The sequence below is a fragment of the Triturus cristatus genome, chromosome 3_1, assembly GCF_964204655.1.
Source record: "Triturus cristatus chromosome 3_1, aTriCri1.1, whole genome shotgun sequence".
Classification (NCBI taxonomy): Eukaryota; Metazoa; Chordata; class Amphibia; order Caudata; family Salamandridae; genus Triturus; species Triturus cristatus.
This window is the reverse complement of record NC_140583.1, coordinates 555,183,031-555,206,989: the sequence shown is the minus strand read 5'-3', so window position 1 is coordinate 555,206,989 and position 23,959 is coordinate 555,183,031. Positions and strand designations below refer to the sequence as shown.

The following is a 23,959-nucleotide window of genomic DNA, read 5'->3' as shown; positions in this document are numbered from 1 at the left end:
CATTTCTTCATCTAGAAGAAGTACTACATTTTAGTATAGAAACATAACATAACTCATTTAACAAATTCATAAACAATGACTGGTTTCTAATTCTACCAAAATATAAAAACAGCACAGTTATCTGTCTGCAAACACATGAAAAACACAAATGCTTATCACAGAATGGTTTCTACATGCACACACACTGTCAATAAGATGGTAGAGAAAAAAGTACTCCCTACACTTTAGCAGGAGAAATACATTAGTCTGATTAAAATCAAATAGTCTACATACATCCCCTCACAATTAAATAACTCACCTTTCAAGTTGTTTTGTAGATTAAGAAGTATATCGTCACATACCAGATTTTCTTTTACAGAATCTCTGCACTGTGCACCTCTCAGCAAAAACAAAGAATGGAAAAGTTTCCCTTTCAATTTCCACACATATACATGTAAACATCAAATCACAATCCTTCACACATAAACTCAAAAGCAAACACACATTTCTATTGGTTAAACATTTCAACCCTTTCCAACTGAAATGCATTTCAACCCTTCCTCCAATCTGCCTTCTGCCTCTTACCATAGAAACAGGTCATGAAACACTGCACTGAGCACACAGGTCACAAGTTCAGCACACAATGTTGCTAAACAAGACAGGAAGTGTGCTTGACTTTTCAACATATCAGCTTATCATATATAATGTTCCTTACAATCTGTTTTTGTTAACCAATAAGAATCATACCTTTAAAAAACAGAAATATGCACCCTACCTTTCAGTGTAGAAAGTAGTTATGTTATGTTATAGAGACTTGTAAAGCGCGTGATTACCAAGTAGGTGTCCTGGCGCTGTCCACTACACCCAATGTAATCATACAACCAATGATTTCTTGTCTTTTTAAAAAAAAAAATCTGTGGGTCGGTGCACCGAACGCGAGAGAATCCGTGCCCCCAACGCGATAGGATGTGCGCACCGTGCGCACATTTCGCCGTTTTTTTTTAAAGGGGGCCCCAGGGGGTCCTTCTAGGACCCCCTAAGCACCTCTAAAGGGTCAGAGTATTTCCACTCTGCCCCCTTTATATGTTTTACACACTTATTCCCCTTGCTTCTTCAGCCTCGCTTCTACAGAGGCAGAAAATGGCAGCCAACAGTTCTTGGTTTCGAATGTAGACAGACACTCGACAGCCAATTAGCATTCTGTGCGCGATCAGGAGGGTGCGCGCTCGGTTCGGGGAGGGGGCGCTCACGGTGCGGTGGGGGCGTAGCCTCAAGCAACTGAGGAAATGGCTTTGCTTGTGCCTGGATTGTATTAAAAATACAGAAGCTTGTGGTAGAAGGTTCCTCCAGGAGCCAGATAAATGAGTGCCCCCTGGATCTGGCACACAGTTAGGGCAACCTTAGATGGAGCTGTTTAGGGTAGTGCCAGGTGGAACTGCAGCATTCACTAGAGGGCCCAGCATCACCTACATGGAAACATGAAGGAACTAGTGTAGGTTTTCATGCTGCATTTTCTGCAGTAAATGCACTAACACTGATACAGTGATGGTTTATTGATCAATAGAAGTAAGGTTGAAATCGGTGCTTGTGCATCATTAGAGGGTGCTTGCTCTTGCAACTCTGGCTGAATGCCCAATTGCTAATATGCTTCCAGGTATCTTGATATCAAGCAAGCAATAATACTTTTATTTAATTTCATTAAAATCATAAAAGGGTGGGATAAGCCACTGAGGTACATGGAGCCTCAAACAATCATTTGGTTGAAGACAAGAGATAAAAACATGACAAAATTCATAGCCTAAAGGAGTGGGCAGCTGATTAGATAGAAAATGTGTAAAAAATGTGAGCAATACAATAGAATAAAATAAGGGTGCAAAGCAATTCAGTTTAAAAATATTCAGGTCAGTTCTCTTTTTTGTCCAATTCTTTTGCCACAATGTTCCAAAGTTTTATGGCTCTTCAGGACAGTTGGACAGACGAGCCTCCAAGGCATTTTATAACTGCCGCTTTGCAAGTCCTTATTTGTTCTCTCCTTAATATTTCCCGAAGGTCAGTTTTCTGGATTTCTAGTAATGATGGACAGTTACATAAAACATGTAATAGTGACTCGTCACCTTTTCCGCAGAGAAGGCATTCCTTTGTCAGCCATGTCTGTTTCCATTTTGGGGTGAGATCTTTCGTTGGGAATGACCCCAGCCTCAATAGCGTCAAATGTAGCTTTTTTGGTGTGAAAAATGTTCGGACAAGTACAGTTGGGGTTTCAGCATTTTGAAAGATTGTATCACAGCCCATGTGTGTTTTTTTTTGCAAAGGCGGTTTTGTCCAGTGACAGTGAGATCCGTTTGGTTGCTTTGTTATCTACGTTTTAAAATCCAGATTAGGTAGTAATTGTAAGCCATGCCTCTTCTAACTGTAGCGCCGAGAGTGATTCTTCTAGAACTGTGAAAACAAATTTGCTTAGCCTGGATTGATTTTCAATCTGCTGCCAACAATAATGGGCTAAGGTGTTATCTTCTGCTACCCTCATCCTCCAATAATATTTAGCCAATGCTCCTTGTCTAGCTGGTATCTGTTTTTTTAGACAGTTTTGTAATCAGATTTGTGCCTGTGAGATGTGTCGTGGGATTAGAAATAAATTCTTGAAGAGGCTCGATTGAGCTATGTTTAGGACTGTTGAATCCTTTGTGTTCAACATTTGTGAACTGTATGATATAGATGGCAAGACTTTTGCTGCGATTACCTTAAGCAGGTGACTTGTTGAACAACGTTTGAGCTTTTTCTGTAAGATTTTAAATGCAAAGAACAGTTGTTTGGCTCTCATTTTGCCTTGATCCAGGTGTTGCTTAAAATTGAGGTTGCAATCTAATTGAAACCCCAGATATTTATACAAATCCACCCAGTACAGTGGTTTCTCACTTAACTTCCAGATGAATTTGCTTTTTGTCTTTTTTTTATGAAATTTGGAAAATCACATGACCTTTATTTTTTGATGATTGATTATTAATTGAGCAGAGGTAGTGTATGTGCCTAGTTGGGAAATCAATCACTGCAGGCCTATGGGTGTTTTAGTTAGGAGGACAATATTGTCCGCATATTGGAGGCTTGTTATTGGTGTTTTACCCAGTTTTGGGGGGTCAGCTTGAATTGCGCAAAGGTTCTTCTCTAGGTCGGCTGTATAGAAGTTTAATAAACAGGGGGCCAGCACGCACCCCTGCTTTAGTCCGTTGGTTGTTGGAATTTTGTTTGTTATACTTCGCCCGTCTCCTTTCCTTATTTGAACCCATGTTTGTGAGTAGAGATTGATAATTGCCTCCAAGAGTTTGGTTGGGGCACCCCAGCTTTCATTTTAGCCCATAGCTTAGCTCTCAGTACTTTATCGAATGCTGCTTTGAGGTCTACAAAGTGCTAGATTGTGCGCAGGCTTGGTTGGCTAAAAGAATGACCACAGATATGTTTGTGAGGGTACCCATCTCTGCCTGGAATCCAGTTTGAGTATTTGGTATCAGGTTTGTTTGGCTAACCCAGTCCTCCAAGTCTGCTAACAGATTTGATGCATACATTTTCGCCTCAACATCAATGAGTGCTATCAATCTGTAATTGGACAGATCAGAGTGTGCACAAGATTTGTATATTGGGTGTAAGAAGTTTCCTCGCCAGGAGTCAGAAATCCGGCTGGTCTCTAAAATGTGTGTGGAAAGAGGGGTGAGGCGGCCAGACCAAAATCATGGATCTTGTCGGAATAATGAGTTTGGCAAGCCGTTGGGCCCTGGTGCTCCATCAGATCTTCATTTTTTTTATTATTTTCCGTACTTGCTCTTGTGAAATCCACGGGGAGAGATCCTGTGATTCTAACCTGGTTGTCTCCTGAACTGTTGATTCACAGTTGTCCTGCTTCCCTGTTGACTTTCCCGGATTTGTGATGTCTTGCTCACCTGGGAGTGGGATTGCGTTGTCTGTGACTTCAATGTGGGCTCTCCATGTGTGCTCCATTATCTCCGAGTTATAGTGTCTGTTCTTGCCATTTGATAGGAGGTTGAGGGTTTCCCAGAAAAGTTTGGAATCTCTTTGTTTGCTTGCGTGGAGGTGTTTCACCCAAAATTGTTCTTTGTACTCTTTCTTGGCCCCCTTTATGTCATTTTTTCGATCTTTTTTTATTTTTGCTATTGACATAAGGATCTCCTGTGATTGTTCTGAGCCCCGAGTTCGCAATAATCTTAGTTGTTTATTCAATTTAAAAAAAACATTTTTTATCCTTAAGTTGTTAGTGTACCAAGCTACCCCTGTTGTGCAACCTGCTTTGTGACCATTGCCCTGTCTGGAGAATATTTTGTTTTGTTCACAGATAAATGACTCCCAAGCCTTTATTCCCAGTGGTTCAACCTCAAATCCCTCCAGTGATCTGGTACACATCCCCCTGATGTCACCTATGCTGTCCTTTTTCTAGGTGAGACGTTTTAGGTTATAGAATTGAGTTGATAGCGACATTGCATTGTCTTCGCCAGATCTTTCAGTGGTTGTGAGCAATGTGAAAGTTTGAGGATGATGGTTGCTTTCTGCTCTTTCTTTTATTTGGAAACGCAGGATAAGAGGGAGAAGGTCATGGTCTGTGAATGTGTAATCAATAGTTGAACCTATTTTGTGTGTTACTTTTGTGAATGCTGCAGGGCTATCTGACTGCCCTCGTCCATTGAGCACGCTCATTGAAAAGTCATCCAGACGAGCCGCACATCTCTGGCCATGAGTATCACGTCGTTTTGTGGCCTGTGTACAGCCTGGTGTATTTTTCTTTCTGCCATGTAGTAGGTTCATATTAAAGTCTCCGGACAGTATTGTGTTGGCTTGAGGATAAACGAGTTTTAACGTTACTAGTGTTGCTATTAGTTTCTTGATTCTTGGCCCCTTTTGTTTAGATGTGGGGTGGATGTAAATGTTCAATATAAACAGACTGATAGAGGGCGAAACGTCTAGTTTAATGCATAGCATTCAAGAGGAGTCGAGATCTATAACCGAAACTCGCCATAAGATTTCTGTCGAGATAAAAATAAAAAGGCCACCTTTTGCTCTCCCGTGCCTTGTGTCTCTCTTGGCCGGGTTCAAATATTCCATGTAGCCTACTATTGATGAGTTATTTGTCTGCCATGTTTCTTGAAGAAGAAATATGTCATACTGTAGAATAAATACCACAAAGTCAGCTTCTTCTAGGTTTGTACTTAGGCCATTCACATTCCAGGAGCAAATTTTCCAACCCTGGATCGGTTTTATGTCCTTGCTAGGTATTATTCACGCCATTCCATAGTTGGTTAAGGAAGTAGTCTGTTGGGTGCTGGAAGACTTGGCTGCTTCGGGATGAGCGAAGGTGATGGTGAGTTTTCTTCCAAATTGGCCAGTGCTGTTTTTTAAACTATGTTCGTCCGGGCCTTGAGCGCCTTTTAAAATGCCCTCTGTCTGGTTGTGGTGTTGTAGCGGGCTTGGGTAACAGAGATAATCGGCCTTTTTTAGCTCGATGCCCCATTTGGAGAATGTCTCCTTCTGCTGCCAGATCTGCTCGACAAAGGAGTTATCAGACAATGAAGCTGTTTTAATTTCTTGTCTGATAAAGTTGGAAATGGGTTTGAACTGTATACTATCCAGATCGCTGGTATTATTGTGGCTCAGGGAAGGAAGATCTTTAAATAATTTTAGTAGTGCGCTTCTGTTAAGAATATCACGTGTTCCCCTCGAGAGGTAATGGGGAATCAAGTCTATCTTGTGGATTTTGCTTAAAGGATCAAATCGTAGTTCCTTGTCTAAACTCCTTTCAGTCGCTGTATTGACTGTAGTAAGCTCCAAGTGATTTGAAGGTAGGTTTGGGTGATCTCGTGTTCAATTTTGTTGAGTGATTTTGAGATTCGTTGCAGGGTTGTCCTCGTTGCCTCCCGAGCAGTGTATATTTATTGGTTCGGTGTTACTCCTCTCTTCCTTGGCGGTTAGCTTGGTCATAGTGGACTCCTGAGGGCAGAATGTACTGACTTCAGTCGTCGTTTTGCCCCTTGCTATTAGTGTGGTGTTCGTAATTTGATATCTTTTCATTCATTCCAGTGCTCATTGGCACTAATAACCCAACTTTTATCTCCCCATGTCTGCCCACAATATTTGAAACATCACCTTTTATCCTGCATATGAAGTGCTGGAGTTGGCCCTTCCTGCAGGGTCATTCACAAACTTTTTCACTTCACTCTCCAGTATTCAGAAACAGTTTTTGTTGGCTTTTAGGACTTTGGACACTTTTCCACAGCTAACCAGTGCTGACGTGCCTGTATTTTCTTCTTTAAATATGCTAACATTGGCTTACACCCAGTGGCATATTTAATTTACTTTTAAGCCCCTACTAAAGAGGTCCTGCATGTGCCCAGAGCCTGTAAATTAAATGATACTATTAGGCCTGCAGCATTAATTATGCCACCCACTTAAGTAGACTTCAAGCATGTCTCGGGCCAGTCATTGCAGCCTGTGGATGCAGTTTTAAACCTTCTGCAAAAGCCTAAACCTTCATTTATAAAATATATACGTCACCCCAAACATAAGCTCTAAGCAGCCCAGGGGGCAGAGTGGACTGTATGTAAAAAGCTGGATATGTACCTTTAATTTTTACATGTGGTGATAAAAAACTCTTACATTTATTTTCTCTACTGCAAGGCATACCTCTCCCATAGGATAACATTGGGTTACCTTATTACAATTAATAATTGCTAACTTTCAATTGGGAGCAAGTTGGAATATCGAGTTTGGAGTCTAAAGAATTGTAATTTAAAAACGACTTCAAAGGTAATACCAGAATTTAAGTCACATTTCGGAAAGTTGGTATTGTCTTCTCCAAATCATTAGGTGCTGGGAGCCTGTATCCTGGGTCACATGACTAGGTGTAGATGGCAGTTGTCCTTTGTATATTGATCTCAGACAGTGAGACACATGGGGAATTGATGTTGGCATGATGGGCCATCTCTGACTTGACAGAGGAGCGGAGTTGTCAACTACCACACTTGCACTTCACAAATGCTGTGTGTGAGTACACTATTGAAGGGTTTGACACTAGTCTTTTGTGACCCCAGACAGGCTGGGGCAAGGGCAGGGAGGCAGGAAATGCAAAGAACCTCTGGGAGTGGAGGCCTCTAGCAACTTCTCCTAATTAAAAGTGGGCACCAGGTATAAATAGTTGACCTTCAGATCCAACTCTTCAGTACACCTCTTGACCTGTGGAAGACTCAGGACTGTTACTCTGCTGCCATGCTTCCTGAGTGAGTAGGACCCAGACCCAAAACAGTGACTCCAAGAGCTAGTTGACTGGACTCCTGATCAGAGCCTCAGGGACAGAAACGTCTCTAACCACCCTGAACTCAGCACCTGCACTCTATCTGCTGTGAGCCCTACCCATCAGTCTAGGACCCATGGAAGTGAGAGTGAAGGTGCTCTTTCATCCCAACTTTGGTCCTTTGAGCCGAACCGATGCAGCATGATGCATATCCTCACAGCTGCAGTAGAAAAACTGATTTGTGACGCATCCTCAACACAGGACATCACATTAGCCAACAGTTTCCCCTTTATGACTCATCCCCGACACAGGCTTTTGGATCGTAAGCACCTACGAAGGCGATGTAGGACCTCGCACTGCAGCCCCACAACTTCCTCGGAACCACCACTGCTCAACTCATCCTCACATCAAAATCCCCTGGTCAATGGCACCCTTGATGACAATGCAGTGTTCTGAATTGCAGCCCCACAGCTGCCTTGGAATCACTGCTGCACGTTGCATTCTCCAAAAGAAAAATTGATGAATGGAATGCTGGACAATGCAAACATTCACCCCCAGTCACAAGGATCTGGGTTAATCCATCATTCTTTTGCTCACCACACCACCCCAGTTTGAACCCAGCCATATGCAAATCAGACTTGACCCTGTTCCTTGTGTGAACAGTCCAGCCTGAACTGCCAAGCAACGTCCTTCCTGGACCGGAAACAAGCATCCTTGGACCGGTTTCAGGGCTTCACCCTTCATCCGCCAGGCTAGCTTGAATCCAGTAGTGTAGTGAGCACGGGACCCACGTCTGGGCATACCCTTCCCACTTAGGGTGACATATGGAAAATAAACAATTGATGGACGGAATGCTGGACAATACAAACATTCACCCCAGTCACAAGGATCTGGGTTTAATCCATCATTCTTTTGCTCACCACACCACCTCAGTTTTGACCCAGCCTTATGCAAATCAGTCTTGAACCTGTTCCTTGTGGGAACAGTCCAGCCCAAACTGCCAAGCCAGGCCCTCCCTAGACTGGAAACAGGCATCCTGGGACCAGTTTCATGGCATCACCCTTCATCAGCCAGGCTAGCTTGAATCCAGTGCTGTAGTGAGCACGGGACCCATGTCTGGGCATATCCTTCCCACTTAGGGTAACATGTGCAAAAGAAAGAATTGATGGACGTAATCCTGGACAATGCAAACATTCACCCCCAGTCACAAGGATCTGGGTTTAATCCATCATTCTTTTGCTCACCACGCCAGTTTGGACTCAGCCATATGCAAATCAGTCTTGACCCTGTTCCTTGTGGGAACAGTCCAGCCCGAACTGCCAAGCCATGTCCTCCCTGGACCGTAAGCAAGCATCCTGGGACCGGTTTCAGGGCATCACCATTCATCAGCCAGGCTAGCTTGAATCCAGTGGTGTAGTGAACACAGGAGCTAGGTCTTGACATACCCTTCCCACTTAGGGCGACATATGCAAAAGAAACAGTTGATGGACAGAATGCCGGACAATGCAAACTTTCACCCCTAGTCACAAGGATCTGGGTTTAATTCATCATTCTTTTGCTCACCACACCACCCCAGTTTGGAGCCAGCCATCTGCAAATCAGTCTTGACCCTGTTCTTTGTGGGAACGGACCAGCCCGAACTGCCAAGCCAGGTCCTCCCTGGGCCAGACACAAGCATCCAGGGACCGGTTTCAGGGCATCGGCCTTCATCAGCCAGGCTAGCTTGAATCCAGTGGTATAGTGAGCATTGGACCCACGTCTGGGCATATCCTTCCTACTTAGGGCAACATATGGAAAAGAAACAATTGTTGGACGGAATGCAGGACAATACAAACATTCGTCCCCAGTCGCAAGGATCTGGGTTTGATCCATCATTCTTTTGCTCACCATACCACCTCAGTTTGGATCCAACCTTATGCAAATCAGTCTTGAACCTGTTCCTTGTGGGAACAGTTCAGCCGGATCTGCCAAGCCAGGCCCTCCCTAGACTGGAAACAAGCATCCTGGGACTGGTTTCATGGCATCACCCTTAATCAGCCAGGCTAGCTTGAATCCAGTGGTGTAGTGAGCACAGGACCCACGTCTGGGCATACTCTTCCCACTTAGGGCAACATATGCAAAAGAAACAATTGATGGGTGGAATGAAAGACAATGTAAACATTCACCCCCAGTCACAAGGATCACCACTCAACAGGAAATCTCACAGCACTACCCAAAACTGGTTTTAACATTTTTTCAGGTGGCCTAACTTAGTCCGTGTATCCGGCCGACACTCCACCATCATCGGCCTGAATGTGTACCGGTCTGACATGACCAGATAACAACAGTTGGAACTTCGTGCTTCTAGGCATTGTTTTCACTTAAAACTTTGAAATTACATATCTCTGGTTCTCTAATGGAATTTTTTTGTCATTTTTATCTCAAATGATTTGTAACATTTGACTCAATGTTTCTAAATTGGTGGGGTATTTTTCTTGTGTTGTTTTTTCACTTTATTAATGTTTAAAGTACTGCACAAATACTTTACACAGTGCCTCAAAGCTAAGACTGGCTGCTTTGTGCTAAAATACCATGGGGTAAAGTAGAGTAATTTGGGGTTTGCTTGACAGAGATTGTGGTTGCTGCTTCAGTAGGGTTTCACCCCCTCTTCAACCCGTAACTCAGTTTTATACATGGAGTATCTTTATATATTTGTTTTTTGTACAAAAATTCCTGTTTAATAATCAGAAATCCACATCCGAATATCTAACATACATTGCATGACAGATTGAACCGTACAACACTCTTTTCATTTCCTGATTACTGTGCATCATATATTCTGCTGACTTACAGCCAGCTGTACTAAACTTTGTACCAGCTGCAAAGTCTCCAGTACAGTAATTAAGAGAGTCTGTTACCAGTAAAAAGCTTTTTAAAATGTACTAAACACATTTTATGATTCATAAAATGTTTTCTGAATCACAAAATGTGTTTAGCAATGATAACCGATTGGTATTTGAAAGGGGCATGTTTTTGGGAGTCCTTTCTAAATGCTATAATGGTATTATATGTATCAATGGTATGCACCTGAATTCTGGTCACAAACCATTGATAAGTTACTGACTCTAAAGTTGGAGTAGCAACTCATTTGCAACCTTTTCTCTATGTATATTGGCTTCAGAGGCAGTAGCCATCTCTCAATGGTGTTTTCTAAATCGAAACCTTTTTTTTTTTTTTAAATTAAAAGCAGCTTCTTTTTCTTTAAGGAAATCAGACTGCTTATAAAGAAAATCAGTTTTGCTTTCAAACCCCTATCCCTGTCTTCGCATCCAACAGGAGGGAGTCACAATTTTGAACCTTCCCAAAGAAGATTAATTTAGCAGGTCAATTTGCTACCCCATCCAAATAGTTATTTTATGAACTGACCTCTTAGTCCAAAAGTTGGTTCGCAAAATACTTTAGTGGTCGCAAAAGGTCGGTATACAAATTGTGACAACTTTTTAAAACCAGTCTTCTAGCACACATGGCTGAAGATATTTTTGCTAGTTTAATGCATTTTTTACTTTATCAATTAATCAATCAATCAGGGAATTGTAAGCGCGCTACTCACCCGTGAGGGTCTCAAGGCGCTGGGGGGGTTCAACAGATCTGTTTAGCTAAAGAGCCAGGTCTTGAGGGTCATCCTGAAGGTTTTCAGAGAGGGGGCGCGTCTGATGTCTGCCAATAGTTAGTTCCAGGTCTTGGCTGCAATGTGAGAGAAGGATCTTCCACCTGCTCTGGCTCTGTGGATGCGCTGGGTTTTGGCCAGTGCAAGATTGGAAGATCGGAGGTTTCTTTTGGGTACGTGGAAGTTGATTCTGTCGTTGAGGTATTTGCGTCCGTTGTTGTGTAGGCATTTGTAGACGTGAGTGAGGATTTTGAAAGTGACTCTTTTCTCCACGGGGAGCCAGTGGAGACTTCGTAGGTGTTGACTGATGTGTTCGTGTCGGGGGATGCCAAGGACGAGTCTGGCGGCGGTGTTCTGTATTCTCTGGAGTTTGCGGAGTAGGGACTTGTTGATGCCGGCGTAAGCCTGCATTTCCATAGTCCAGTCTGCTGGTGATGAGTGTGTGGGTGACTGTCTTCCTTGACTCAGGGGGGGCTTCCGAGGGCGGTCGGCCACCAGTTGCTGTCCCATTCAGAAGGGGTGGTACCAATGACGAGGACTTCTGTCTTCTCGGCGTTGAGCTTCAGGCAGCTGTTGGTCATCTAGACTGCGATGGATTTGCATCCTTCCTGGAAGTTGAGTTTGGCAGTGATGTGGTCTTTGGTGAGGGAGAGGGTGAGCTGGGTGTCATCGGCATAGGATACAATGTTGAGGCCGTGTTGTCGGATGATGGCTGCAAGGGGGGCCATGTAGATGTTGAAGAGGGTGGGGCTCAGGGATGAACCTTGTGGGACTCCACAGGTGATTTTTGTGGGGTCGGAGAGGAGGGTGGGAATCTGATCCTTTGGCTTCTTCCGGTGAGGAATGATCGGATTTAGTCCAGGGTTGTCCCTTGTATGCCTGCGTCATGTAGTCTGGCGACTAATGTGCGGGGGAGACGGTGTCGAAGGCCGCTGATAGGTTGGCTAGGATGAGGGCTGCGGGGTGGCCTTGGTCCAGGAGACTGCAGATGTCATCTGTGGTGGCAAGTAGGGTGGTCTCTGTGCTGTGGTTGCTTTGAAATCCGGATTGGGACGGATTGAGGATGGTGTTCTTTTCAATGAATCGTGGAAGTTTCTTGTTGACTGTTTTCTCTGCAACTTTGGTTGCAAAGGGAAGGAGCAAGATGGGCCGATAGTTCTTGAGGTCGGTGGGGTCAGCTGTGGGCTTCTTGAGCAGAGATCTGACTTCTGCGTGCTTCCAGTCATCTGGGAAGGTGCCTGTTTTGAAGGTGGTGTTGATGGTGCATTGTAGTTTGGGTGCAATGGCAGCCGCGGCTCTGTGGTAGATGTGAGGTGGCAGGGGTCGTGGGGGCCCCCGAGTGGATGCTTTTCATGGTCGAGGCAGTGTCTTCGGCCGTGATCAGTGTCCAATTGGAGATTGTGGGCTGGCTGGTGTTGCAGGGGGGCCGTCTGTGGCGCCTGGTGGATAGTCGATGAAGTTGTCGTAGAGGTTTTTGATCTTGAGGTGGAAATAGGTTCCAAGCTTGTCGCAGAGGTCTTGGGATGGGGTGATGTCTGTGTTTTCGCTGCGTGGGTTGGTGAATTCTTGAATCACACTGAAAAGTTCCTTGGAATTGGTGGAGTTGGCCAGGATTTTGTTGTGGATGAAGTTGGTGGCTCAGATCTGGCAGTGGTAGTCCGTAATGGCGTCCTTGTAGGTGGTGTGGTTTTCGGTTGTCTTGGTGTTTCTCCAGTTCTTCTCCAGGAGTCTGCAGGTGTGTCTGGCTTCTTGGAGAGCGGTGGTGAACCAGGCGGCTTTCTTGGGGTGTTGTCTGTCGGGGTTGCATAGCGGAGCAAGCTCGTCTGTGCAGTCGGAGATCCAGGTGTGGAGTTCTCCGGCTGCATCATTTGCGTCGGGTGCTCAGGTGTGGTTGTCTCGGTGAGGGTGGGGTTAAGTTGCTCATCAGTAACCTTGCTCCAGTTCCTTCATGGTGGGTGTGGGGCTGGATTGGGTGCCTTGAGTTTGTTTATGGTGAAGTGTACGTGTGGTGGTCGGTCCATGGCGGCTGCATTGTGTGGCTGAATTGGAAGCTGTTTCCTGCCGCAAAGATGGGGTCGAGGGTGTGTCCTGCTCTGTGGGTCGGTGTGTTGATGAGTTGTTTAAGTCTGATGCTAGCGAGGTTCTCACGAAGGATAGTGGAGTTGGGGACGCTGGGGTTGTCGAGGTGGAGGTTCAGTTCTCCAATGAGTATGTAATTTGTTGAGGCGATGGCGTGGGTGCGATGAAGTTGGTGATGGTGGTGGCGAAGGGTGTTCGGGGGCTGGGGGGGCTGTAGACGAGGGTTCCTTAGAGTGAGGCTTTGGGGGTGGTCTGGATCTGGAAGTGCAGGTGTTCGGCAGAGGGGAAGGTTTCGCTGGAGGTGGTGAGGCAGAGGGTGCTCTTGTGGGCAATGGCAAGGCCCACTCCTGGGTGGTTGGGGCAGTCTTTCCTCTGGATCTTGTATCTGTCTGGGATGGCGGTGCTGATGTCAGGTGTGGAGGATACGTTGGTCCAGGTCTCTTTGAAGAAGGCGATATCCGGCGGGAGAGAGACGAGTAGGTTCCAGATTTCCATGGCGTGTTTGTGTACAGAGCGTACGTTGAGGAGGATGCATTTTTGGGTGGCGCCGATGCTGGCGTCGGCAGTGTTGGAGGCCGGGGTGGCAGTGAGGGTCTGGCGGCAGTGGAGGCAGGAGTACTGGCCGTGGGTCCTGTTCAGCGAGGCCTGTTGGCATTCTCTAAGTCTTCCAGGGTTGAGTGTGAGGACGGTGGTTGTGTCATAGCAATGGGTAGTGGGAGGTCCAGGGTTCCTGGCACTGGCCACGGTTGGGTTGCGGACGGGCGCAGACAGGCTTGCCTTTGGCGAGCCTTCGGCACTGGTGGCACAACCGTGCAGCCGCCATTAAGTAGGGGAGGTGGGAGGGAGGAGAGGCTGGGAGGCGGTAGAGGGGAATCCCGGGGGAAATTCTGAGGGGGGAGGGGCCACAGGGGCAGCAGCAGCGAAAGGTGAAAGGAACAGGCATGCACGAGAAAATAAAAACAGTGGTGGAATTAAAGCAAGACATAGATGGGCACAATAACAGTGGCACAACAGGGAAAAATTAAGAAAAAAAATAGCTGAGAAAGGTTACGGAGGTTTCAGGCAGTCTGGTCCCAGTTGGAGCGGGCAGCAGGCGCAGGAGCAGACAGCAGCCTCAAACCTCCCAAGGAGGAGGTCGGGGTCTGGAGGCAAGAGATGGCACAGCAGAGCTGTGGGGAGTGAGTGGACCTAGACCGAGGGTTGGAGGTCTTTAATACATTTACTAAAACTTTAAAAAGATTAAGCACTTTCATGTCTTCGAAACATACTTAAAATGAATATATGTCTCCAAAAGTCTGGTTCTTAGAAAACATCCGAGACCCAGATCCTGCTGAGTCTTGAGAAACCCTTTAATTGCACTTGTAAAACACTTTCCACATTATTTCCGCTTGGGTACACATGTTTAAATGGCTTGAAGGTTTGTGTTCAAAGACCATCTGTCTCAAACCCTGAACCAGTTTGAATGACTATAAGAATACACACATCCTCCCCCAACCGTATGGTGTTGGAGACGGAGACAGTGCTCCAAATCAGAACAAAACAACTATTTGCAAAAAATGTAATAAACTCATATTTCCACTGTCACAGTGCTTTACTATTTTCTTTTCTTTTTTGTTTGCTTTACCATTTTCAATGTTTTTGTAATGTAAGCCTAAATCGACTGGTATTGTGACCATGTTCAAGTTCTTTCTGTGTCCACATTTACATCAATTAGCACAGACTGCAAGCCTCAAGCACTGCCGCTGACGAGTCTCGCTGTTGGAAGGGAATGGAAAATATGCTAGCGTATATGCACACCGAGAGAGGAGTAAAATTACATACACTTGTATTCCACTTGTGAGACATCTTGAATTGGATGGGCGTGAGATGTGACATATAACCAAACAATAATCCTTTCTCTCCTTTCCAGAGACAAAGTGCTTGAGGACATAAAACGCTTTCTGCGGCCAAGTGATCTTCTCAACAAAGTGGTATTTGACATAGACAGTCCAAGGTATGCCTCAATAATTAAAATGTATATTGGTATTTCAGGTAGAGCATAAGCATTGTGTGCGTTCCCCTTCACTATCTTCTGTTGCAATGATGGGTTTTACAATCAATATCTTATTAGAAAGTAGATTTTGAAATCAGAAAATAAACGGTATGTTTGAAATTTGGATTGTAATATATGCAACTGGTTAATTGTGATTGTACGATAAATGAAACATGAGGAGATTAGATGGGCAGTGGATAAAATGGAAAAAGAAGAAATAAATATTGCAAGTATTTCTTTTTACAAAATGTTTTTCAACAGACAGGTTGTAGGAAAGGACATAATTTGTGTTGTGGTCCCCCAACATTCACTCTCTGATTTTAGCCTAGCTTAGGACACATTTAATTATCCTGCAAGGCCATGGTAAATTTCACAAGAAATGCACCAATGCTGGGGAAGGTAAATGCTATGTACGGCTGCAGTGACTATTGACACCAAAGACCTACATGCCAAAAAAGTATTGCTTCACGGAGCATCATTGTGCTCTGGGGAAGATGGAGTCTAAAAGCAGTGCAGTAACATATGGCAAGGAAAAGCATCTGTGTCACATAGGAAAAATATATTTTCTATATATTGGGCAAGCCAAATCACCCCTAAAGTGGCCCTTGTTAGCCCAAAGGGCTGGGTGATTTATGTTAATAGTGTGGCATACTACATATTGGGAATAGTACAACATCAAGGTGAACAATTATCCAAAAGCTGTATTTATTTCGAAGATAAATCTTCATTTTCAATTAACAGGTCTGGCTAACAATTAAAAACATAATTGTATACCATCCAAGGGAAACTACAAGATCAACAATTGAAAATGATTCGGCTGGCGGGAACTACTCCCTGTTATTTCCAAGGCCTTCAGAGATTCTCTGGCTCTAACCACAGCAGGAGGGAGAAAACGTTTTGGCCCTTAAAGAGATGAGGATACCTCATCTTTATATGGGAAAGACTAGAGCGAACAACCAGAGTGTCTTCACTTGCAGCATGGTGGGATTCATTTCATTCAAGGGCACCTTGGAAGGTTTACAGAAACCAAGAGAAGAAGTGCTTCAAAAATAGATGAGGAATGTGTGAGTAAATAGGATTTGGTTGTAAGAATTCTCCAGTCACTGGCAGGTACACACAATAAGACGTACACCTCACCACCACCTCCTCAGAATAATCCTGGACCTGGGAATAAAACATGCTGAAGAAAGAAAACTATGACTAATGACTGGAAAAAGATCCAAGGATTTATATCTCCTACTGGCAACAAGGAACTAGAATTGCTCATTAAATGTAAACTGGTTGATCTCCTGCTTGCCTGGTCCATGGACACAAAAAGGAGAAGGACTCCTGAATCCAAAAAGGTTTAGTGCACCACTACACAGTCCATGGATTGAGAGAGATCTTGTGCCTAGAAGCCTGATCTAAGGTATGGATAGCTGAAGGAGTGATCAAGAGAAACATTCTCAGGATGTGGAGAAAAATTTAAAATTTTTGACACTCTAGAGGAATAATACAAGGTTATGAGGATCCCTAGTGTGGCCATAACCTCGTTGGGCAAGGAAGCCAAGTTCATCCTGCTCAGAGATTTTGTCCACTTTAAGATCTATCTGGCTACAGCTTCCAGATTGCCCAGCTGATGGATTTTGAAAACCAAAAAAGTTTCTTGGATGAGGTGGCAACCATCCCAGAGGTGGAGTGACCTCAGTGGCTCTGAATCACAGCTTTCGTCTGCTTTTTTTTTGGTGTCACACCTAACAGTTTCAGTGGAAACTCAATGATGATGTATTCGACATATAGGGACCCTCACTCACTTCTTGTTTGGACCTTACTAAACTGGAAGGTTTTGAGCTTTAAAAATCTGACTAAATGCTGCAGTAAAAACTTTGACCAGTTCAACCCAGTTGAATGAAATTGTGCCTACCTCCCAGTCAACCGCAAACTAATACTTTATATTGGTGCATCACAATTTCTTGGCACTATTGGCTTTATAACATGTGGCCTTACAAATTTAAAATTGTACTTCTGTTCCCTTTATCCAATTTTGACTGTTTAAGTGTTTTTTTGGTTTATTACATTTTTCTCAATATACATAAAATGGTTTGCTAATTGTATTGTGCTCATTTCCTGACTTTAACATTGTTGGTACCGTTTGAACTTAACACATATTTCTCTGGAAATTGCCTGCTGCTTGTGCCACACCTCCAGAGTCTAAGCAGATGTTCCTTAAGAACTGTGTTTTAGTCTATGGAGATTGTGTTTATTATGTTGGTACCCTCTTCGCCAATTAATAAACCAATTTCAGACACAGATTAAATAATAAATAAACTATATTAACAGGGTGATTTTTAAAAGAAACATTATGGGAATGTGTTTCTTCCTCTTCTGTAGAACAATATGGTAGGTTAAAACATGTCAAGTAAGAAACCGATGAATTGCTTTATGTTTAAACTATACACACATTCTATTGAGCGTATATTTTATTAACCCGAAAGAAACCAAAGACTTACACGATGAGGATAACTATAGATAAAAGAAAATGCTATGAGTCTCATTCACAAAATAAAGTCAGAACTCCGAAGCTGCAGATTTAAAACCTCACAGGGGTGCAGACTACTAATTTTTATAAATTCACAAAGAATTTCCAGGTAATTGTGTTACACATGCAACAGCTGCAGGATTCCAGGTGCACACCTGGAAAACTTTGTGAAATCAATTTCTTTAGGAGAAATAATACCTGCATATATGTGTGAGAACATTAGGAACTCCGGTGCCAATTCACTTGCTACCATTTTTTTCCTCAGATAAAATCATTTTCCCCATTGAGAAACGTCTTCTCCTACATCTACACCAACATTAGGAGTGATCACTTTTTATTACTGATTTGGAAAGGGATGCATCCCACCTCTATCAAGAATAAATCTGTGGTCTTTTCCAGGATGAAAATGTGTTAGAGACAAGTTTGTGAATACCCATTGGATATCAGTTTCTGGATGTTCTATGCACAAAAGGGGCCTAGTGAAAGTGAAGAACCCAACCAGAAGCGTTCTCTTCCCTATCAATAGAAAACGCACATAAGTACTTCTAGTTATGGAAAGAGTATTTGTGTATGTGAAAACATGCTTTTTTTTTAGGACAAGAACTCTCAAGCACCTGAGGGTGGCATGCTTCATCATTGGGTTCCATCCTCCCACCAGGACAAAATGGTACCTAGTGCGGGATACAGCTCTCCCACAGAAAGGAGCTGAGATGTTTAAGTTTTGGATGAGCACTAGGTATATATAGGTGAGAGGCAGACTAAAAAGAATCTGCAGTAATGGTGGTGACCTAAGCTCAGCCTACCAGGCCAGTAAATCTAGAAATCTAGAGCGAGGATTCTCAAAAAAAACAATAGATGATGCAGTTGCCAAATCTAGTGCATTAGACAAGTCAGAGCTGCTTAAAGACAAACCGTAATGTAGCCAAATCCTGCCTTCACGGATCAAGAGAAACAAAAAATCTAAAAAGGACAGTGATTTTTTAGAATTATTTTAGCCTACAGTAAGCAAGAGCAGGCTATAAGAAACATCATGAGATGAAACTGGCCTATAGTTCTAAGTGATCCAATAATTTGCCAGTCCCTACCCAAATGTGTAGCTATCACATAAAGTAGGGCAACCTCCATGAGAAATAGCCTCGCAAAAAGTAGTCCTGAGAACATTGAGGAAACAACTTGGCTGTCACAACGCAAAGGCTTTTTCAAATGTAAAATATGCAAAGCCTGCCAATACGGCATCAACTAATCAGCCCACACTATACCTTATGGAAATAAAGAATATAGAATTTCAAAATCCCTGACCTGCAAAACAGACCATGCAATTTATGTGCTGGAGTGTGATTGTGGCTTACAGTATGTGGGCAGTACCAAGCTTCAAGTACACAAAAGAATACTCCAGCACATCTGGGGAATCAGCAACCAGGATCCAACATACCCCGTGGCACGCCATTTCAAAGATATCCACAATTCAGACCCTGAAATATTATCTACTAGATTCAGTGCCACCAAACAGAAGAGGGGGAAATAGAGAAAGTGCTTTACATAAACTAGAAACACAGTACATCCTTGAATTAGATTCTAAACAACCGGGGGACCTGAATGTCACTGAGGACCTGTACACCTGTCTCCAATAAGAATCCAATGAAACATAATAGAACAGACCAAAAAATATTTTGGCACCTAAGACATACAGGGTTGTTCAAACCGAAATGTGGTTTATAAGAAAAATGAATGATGGGGAAAAATGAGATATTATATTTATACATGTATTAACAAAGGAGTCAATTTCCGCAAAATGCTGCTATACCAAAACAATAGAAATTTCAGAATAATATTAGAGCACTTCACAATTTAGTAACGCGTGATGAAGCACATGCACTTTCAATACATTCCAGCACTTGCACTTTAAACAGACACAATGTTTACCTGTTGAATCACCAACTAAGCAGATTTCAGGCCAAGAAAACCATATGAAACAAGTCTTGGTGAATTGTTTCAACAAATGATAAATATATAATGACATTTTCTAAAATGTTGAAACTAAGTTTTGCTGAATTAATGAAATGGTGAATATAGTCTTCCATATTTTCAAACTAGGTTTTGGAGTTTCAGTATATTTTGTTTTGTGATCTACATAAAGTACAATTCCAGTATTTATACAATAATTTGCATATATAAAGTTTGTGGAAACCAACGTGGAAACAATTGGTGAAAGAACAGTGACAACTAATGTGTAGTCTTTTGTCTACATCTATGTCTGTTAACATTTGCACTTTAAGAAATGGCTTTAAATAGATTAAATGGAGCCGCAGCATTTTTCATGTGATCAAGGCCCACGAGGGCTGAAACATGTAATGGCTGGCGAAAAGATATCTATATAACCTACTGGCGGTCACCAGTAGGTAGTTATAGTTAAGACATAGTTTATATAGGAACTTTGGCTCTGTTCGATGAAAGATCACAACATTTCCAAAACTAATTAGGCACTTACGTCAGCAGCTGTCTTGAAAGTTACAGGGTGATTCGTCAAGAGGGTGCCCAGATAAAGGCAAGGGGCCCAAAACCGTTCCTCCATGATAATTTCCATAGGAAACTTTAGATATGGCTAAAGTCCAAACTGCTGAATGGAATTACACCACATTTGGCAAAAAGTTAGCTTTTGGTTCAGAAAGCACTTGTTTGTTAAATGGTGCAAATCCGTTCTGTAGTTGGTGAGAAATGTAAAGAAATTCCCAACTGTATATCTAGGGAGCCGAAGGATCCGCAAACCCTCCCGATCTCGTGCCTGGAATCTGATTGGCTGCCAACACTTCAAACCAGGAAGTGTTGGCAGCCATTTTGTGTCTCAGTTGAATAGAGTCACAAGAACAACAAGCATTTGCAATGCAATGGGTTTCGCATTTGGGACCTTATACGTATTTAGCATACAGACGTACTGTGTAACAACGGAAGTAAAAGAGCCTGTCCTCATGGGAGGTTACACATGAAGACAAAGCGGCACTAAGTAGGCTGAAAAGGGGGTGATTGCTGAAAATCTGTGAGAGTTGTTTAACGTGAAACTGTCTATAGTTCCTTGTTCTCCAACGTTGAACATAAGGGCGAGTCGACGTTCTTCTACATTCTCAAGCACTTGAATGAACATTCACAAGCAGCTGGATGGACCTCTTTCAACACTCTTCTCTGCAGTTAAAAGCACTTGAATGTGCATTCACAGGTGTCAAGATTTGCCTTCACAACAACGCTGACGTGCATTCACAAGTGCTCAGACGTGCATTCATAGGTGGCCAGCCTGTTCAGAACGTTCACATTTACATCCACAGGCTTCATAAATACTCTATATGCTGCTTACAAGGAAACAGTTTGCATTCTAAGAATTCAGCTGTGCCTTTACAAACCTTCAGAATTAATACCCACCCAGATGTTCATTCATGAGTACTCAGGTTTGCATTCCTAACTGCAAAGCTGTCCGTTCACAGGTGAGTAGGTGCAGTATAATCACCTAACTGTCCCATGCCTTTCTTGTTCTGCGCGGCCAAGCTTCTTAGGTCATACGCCTAGATTTACTTGGATTGCGCAAGTACTTGTGCGCCAACACACAATTAACACTGCATTTTTAGGCCTTTTGTGCACCCTACTGGTTTCCCCTGAGACGCTTCATTGCATCTGCAATTGCACCCCCAGAGCACCCACTGCCACGTGCCAAAGCACCACTCTGGCTATGTTGAATCCGGCACCCCGTGACCTATGACCCAAGAAAAGCAAGTGCAGCCTCACTGGCGAAATCTACGCACCATATCCAAACATGGTGAAGCTTCGTTCTCTGCCCTGGACTCACATTTCCAGAGGTTCTCACCAACGGTGCTCGTTCATCTCTCAGCCAGTGCACTGCTCAATGGTCTCGGTCGGTCTGCAACTACAGGCCCCAGCGAGTGCACCAACTGCAACTGAATAATGCTGAAATGGGACCCCTTTCAGAAATTGGCAGATTCTCCCTTTACCCCCAATCGCAAAATACGGACTGTGGCACATCTACGGGGCTGTGAAGCAACATACACGCACCACGCAGCACTCTATGAACTTCTTAATACACTCACAAATTAGGCTACCAAAAGCATAAAACACTCTCCCACTCCACACAGGAGAGCCTTTCACTCTCACTTCGATGCTAAAGGCGCAGCTTGTACTGCACTCCGTGGAACAGCCTTTCACTCTGGTACTATGGGGCAGCCTTTCACTCTCCATCACCCCATGGAACAGTCTCTCACACACTCTCCTACTCCACAGGACAGCCTTTCACTTCCACTTCGATGATATGGCGCAGCTCGTACTCACTCGCACTCCATGACTCAGCCTTTCACTGTATCTCCAAAAACTTAGAACACTCTCTGGTGGGCCGGCCTTTCACTCTCTCACTGATGCTATGTTTCAGCCTTGTTTTCTTACTCGCACCCTGTGCAACATCCTTTCGTGTCAAAACTGTGGGGCAGCCTTTTACTCTCTCCCCACCCCATGGAAAAGATTTCATTCTCTTTCACACTTCATGGAACAGCCTTTCACTTTCTCCCATTCCGTGAAACACCTCTCACTCCCATGCTGTGGCGCAGCCTTGCACTTTCACTGGAGCACCGAACGGGTCTATTTTATCACAGATTTCCCCCCTTTTACATCACAGAAACCAGTCTACGAGTCCTCCTGGCCGCAACAAACTCCCTTGACAAACGTGCCGCCTGGGCTGCATTTAGGCTCAGCAGCTGCACAGTGTGTGCTCGGGACTCCAGCGGCCGCTGAGGTCCATGGGGTTGGATCCCGGCAGTCGCATGGATCCAATAAATCACGATTATTTTTAAATTATCGCGCTGCGGCGCAATCACTGCCATGATATTGCCACAGCCTCCACAAACAATAAGAGGCGGAAACATAAAACAAGTTATACCATCATCTGAGGAGGAGCAGCGTCGGGGCAAGGGGGCAGTGGCCCTGTACACCAGCACAGAGGCAGCAGGCCGAAGCAGCTTTGGCGCTGCAAGCAGGCACAGAGGCAGGCAGGAGGAGTCTCATCGCTGCACACCAGCACAGGCAGCCTCCACATTGCACACCGGCATGGAGGCAGTCAGAGGCATACGTAAGAGAGCCGTTTGTATTGCGCATGTCATTAGGACAGGTCAGGCAAAACATAGTGCACAGCCACCAACCAATCACAGGACAAAAAAAGCATTGAAAATGCAATAGGATTCGGATTTACCCGAGACCTATTGCATTTTAAATGTAAGTGCCGGCATGAAAGAAGGTACGAACAGGAGGGGGTGGGGGTTGGTTGTGGTACAAAAAGTAACAGACTGCGGAAGGGGACAGACAGGGAAAAAAAAATGGTTTTACTGGTAAAGGGGCTGACAGCCTCGGAAGAGGTAAAAAGACGCCATGGCAGTCAGGAGGCGGGACTAAGATGCCGAAAACCAATCAAAATGCAGGATTTTCAATTGTAGCCAATCAAATTTATGGCTGGAAAGTGGGCGGAGCTTCCCCCCACTATACTGTATACAGCATCTCTCGCCGAGACAGCGCATGCACTGCCTATGCGAAACTTAAAAGGTAACAAAACGATTAAAAAGAAGAAAAGGGGACATGGTAGAAACACCCTGATCCCCTAGGCATGCTCAGTGGGGTCCCACAGGGACCCCAAGGGCACAAAAAAGATTTTTAAAAAAACAATTTGGTGGGATTCGCGCTAGGTATGCAAATCTTTTTTTCTTTTTAAACGAAGTGCGGTCTCTTTTCAAGCCCCTGGGTGGGCCAGCTCACAGGGACAATGCCAAACACCCTACCCCCACAGCCCCGGGGACCTCCATGGGGCGATAGTCATTCAATGCAGGGGGTGCTTTATTGTTTAAAATAAATGCATGGGGGTTCCTGCACTCCCCCTGCAGCCCTGGGGACCACCACCTCCCCGGGTCTATGTTTAAAAAAAGGGTGGGGGGCTTGAGCCCCTCACATAGCCTCAGGGACCACCATCTCCCTGGGACATACATTAACTAAATGCAGGGGTCCGTTGTGGACCCCCAGCCCCGGGGACCACCACTTCCCCAGGCTTTAAACATGTTGGAGGGGGGGTGTGGCCCCCCTCCAGTAGCCTTCAATGGCCCAGCGGACCTCCACCGTCTAGGTCCGGCTCCAACAATGTCCCACGGTGCCCACCCCGGGGACATTGCAGTTTGCTATGGCATGGTGGGTGCACTGCTCCCGCCATGCCATAGCAAACACTGTTTCTCTTCATGGAAGTGCTCTCGCTTCCATGAAGTGAAGCTGAATCGCTTTTGGGCAAAGGGAGCTGCATGGTAGCATCTCCCTTGGTTTAAAAGCAATGCTGGCTCCCGCAGGAGGCAGGGAGGCATCAGGGACCACAGGGGCCTTGAGGCTCCCTTG

General features: G+C 44.4%; 1 protein-coding gene across 1 annotated transcript in view; it reads left to right on the top strand.

The window, feature by feature from the left end:
• The window catches only part of AGBL1 (AGBL carboxypeptidase 1), a 3,971,795-nt gene that overhangs the window by 1,275,389 nt on the left and 2,672,447 nt on the right, over positions 1-23,959 (top strand). Inside the window, exon 12 of the mRNA XM_085644473.1 lies at positions 14,902-14,985. Coding sequence (XP_085500599.1) covers positions 14,902-14,985 — 84 coding nt within the window. The remainder of the gene's footprint in view (positions 1-14,901; positions 14,986-23,959) is intronic.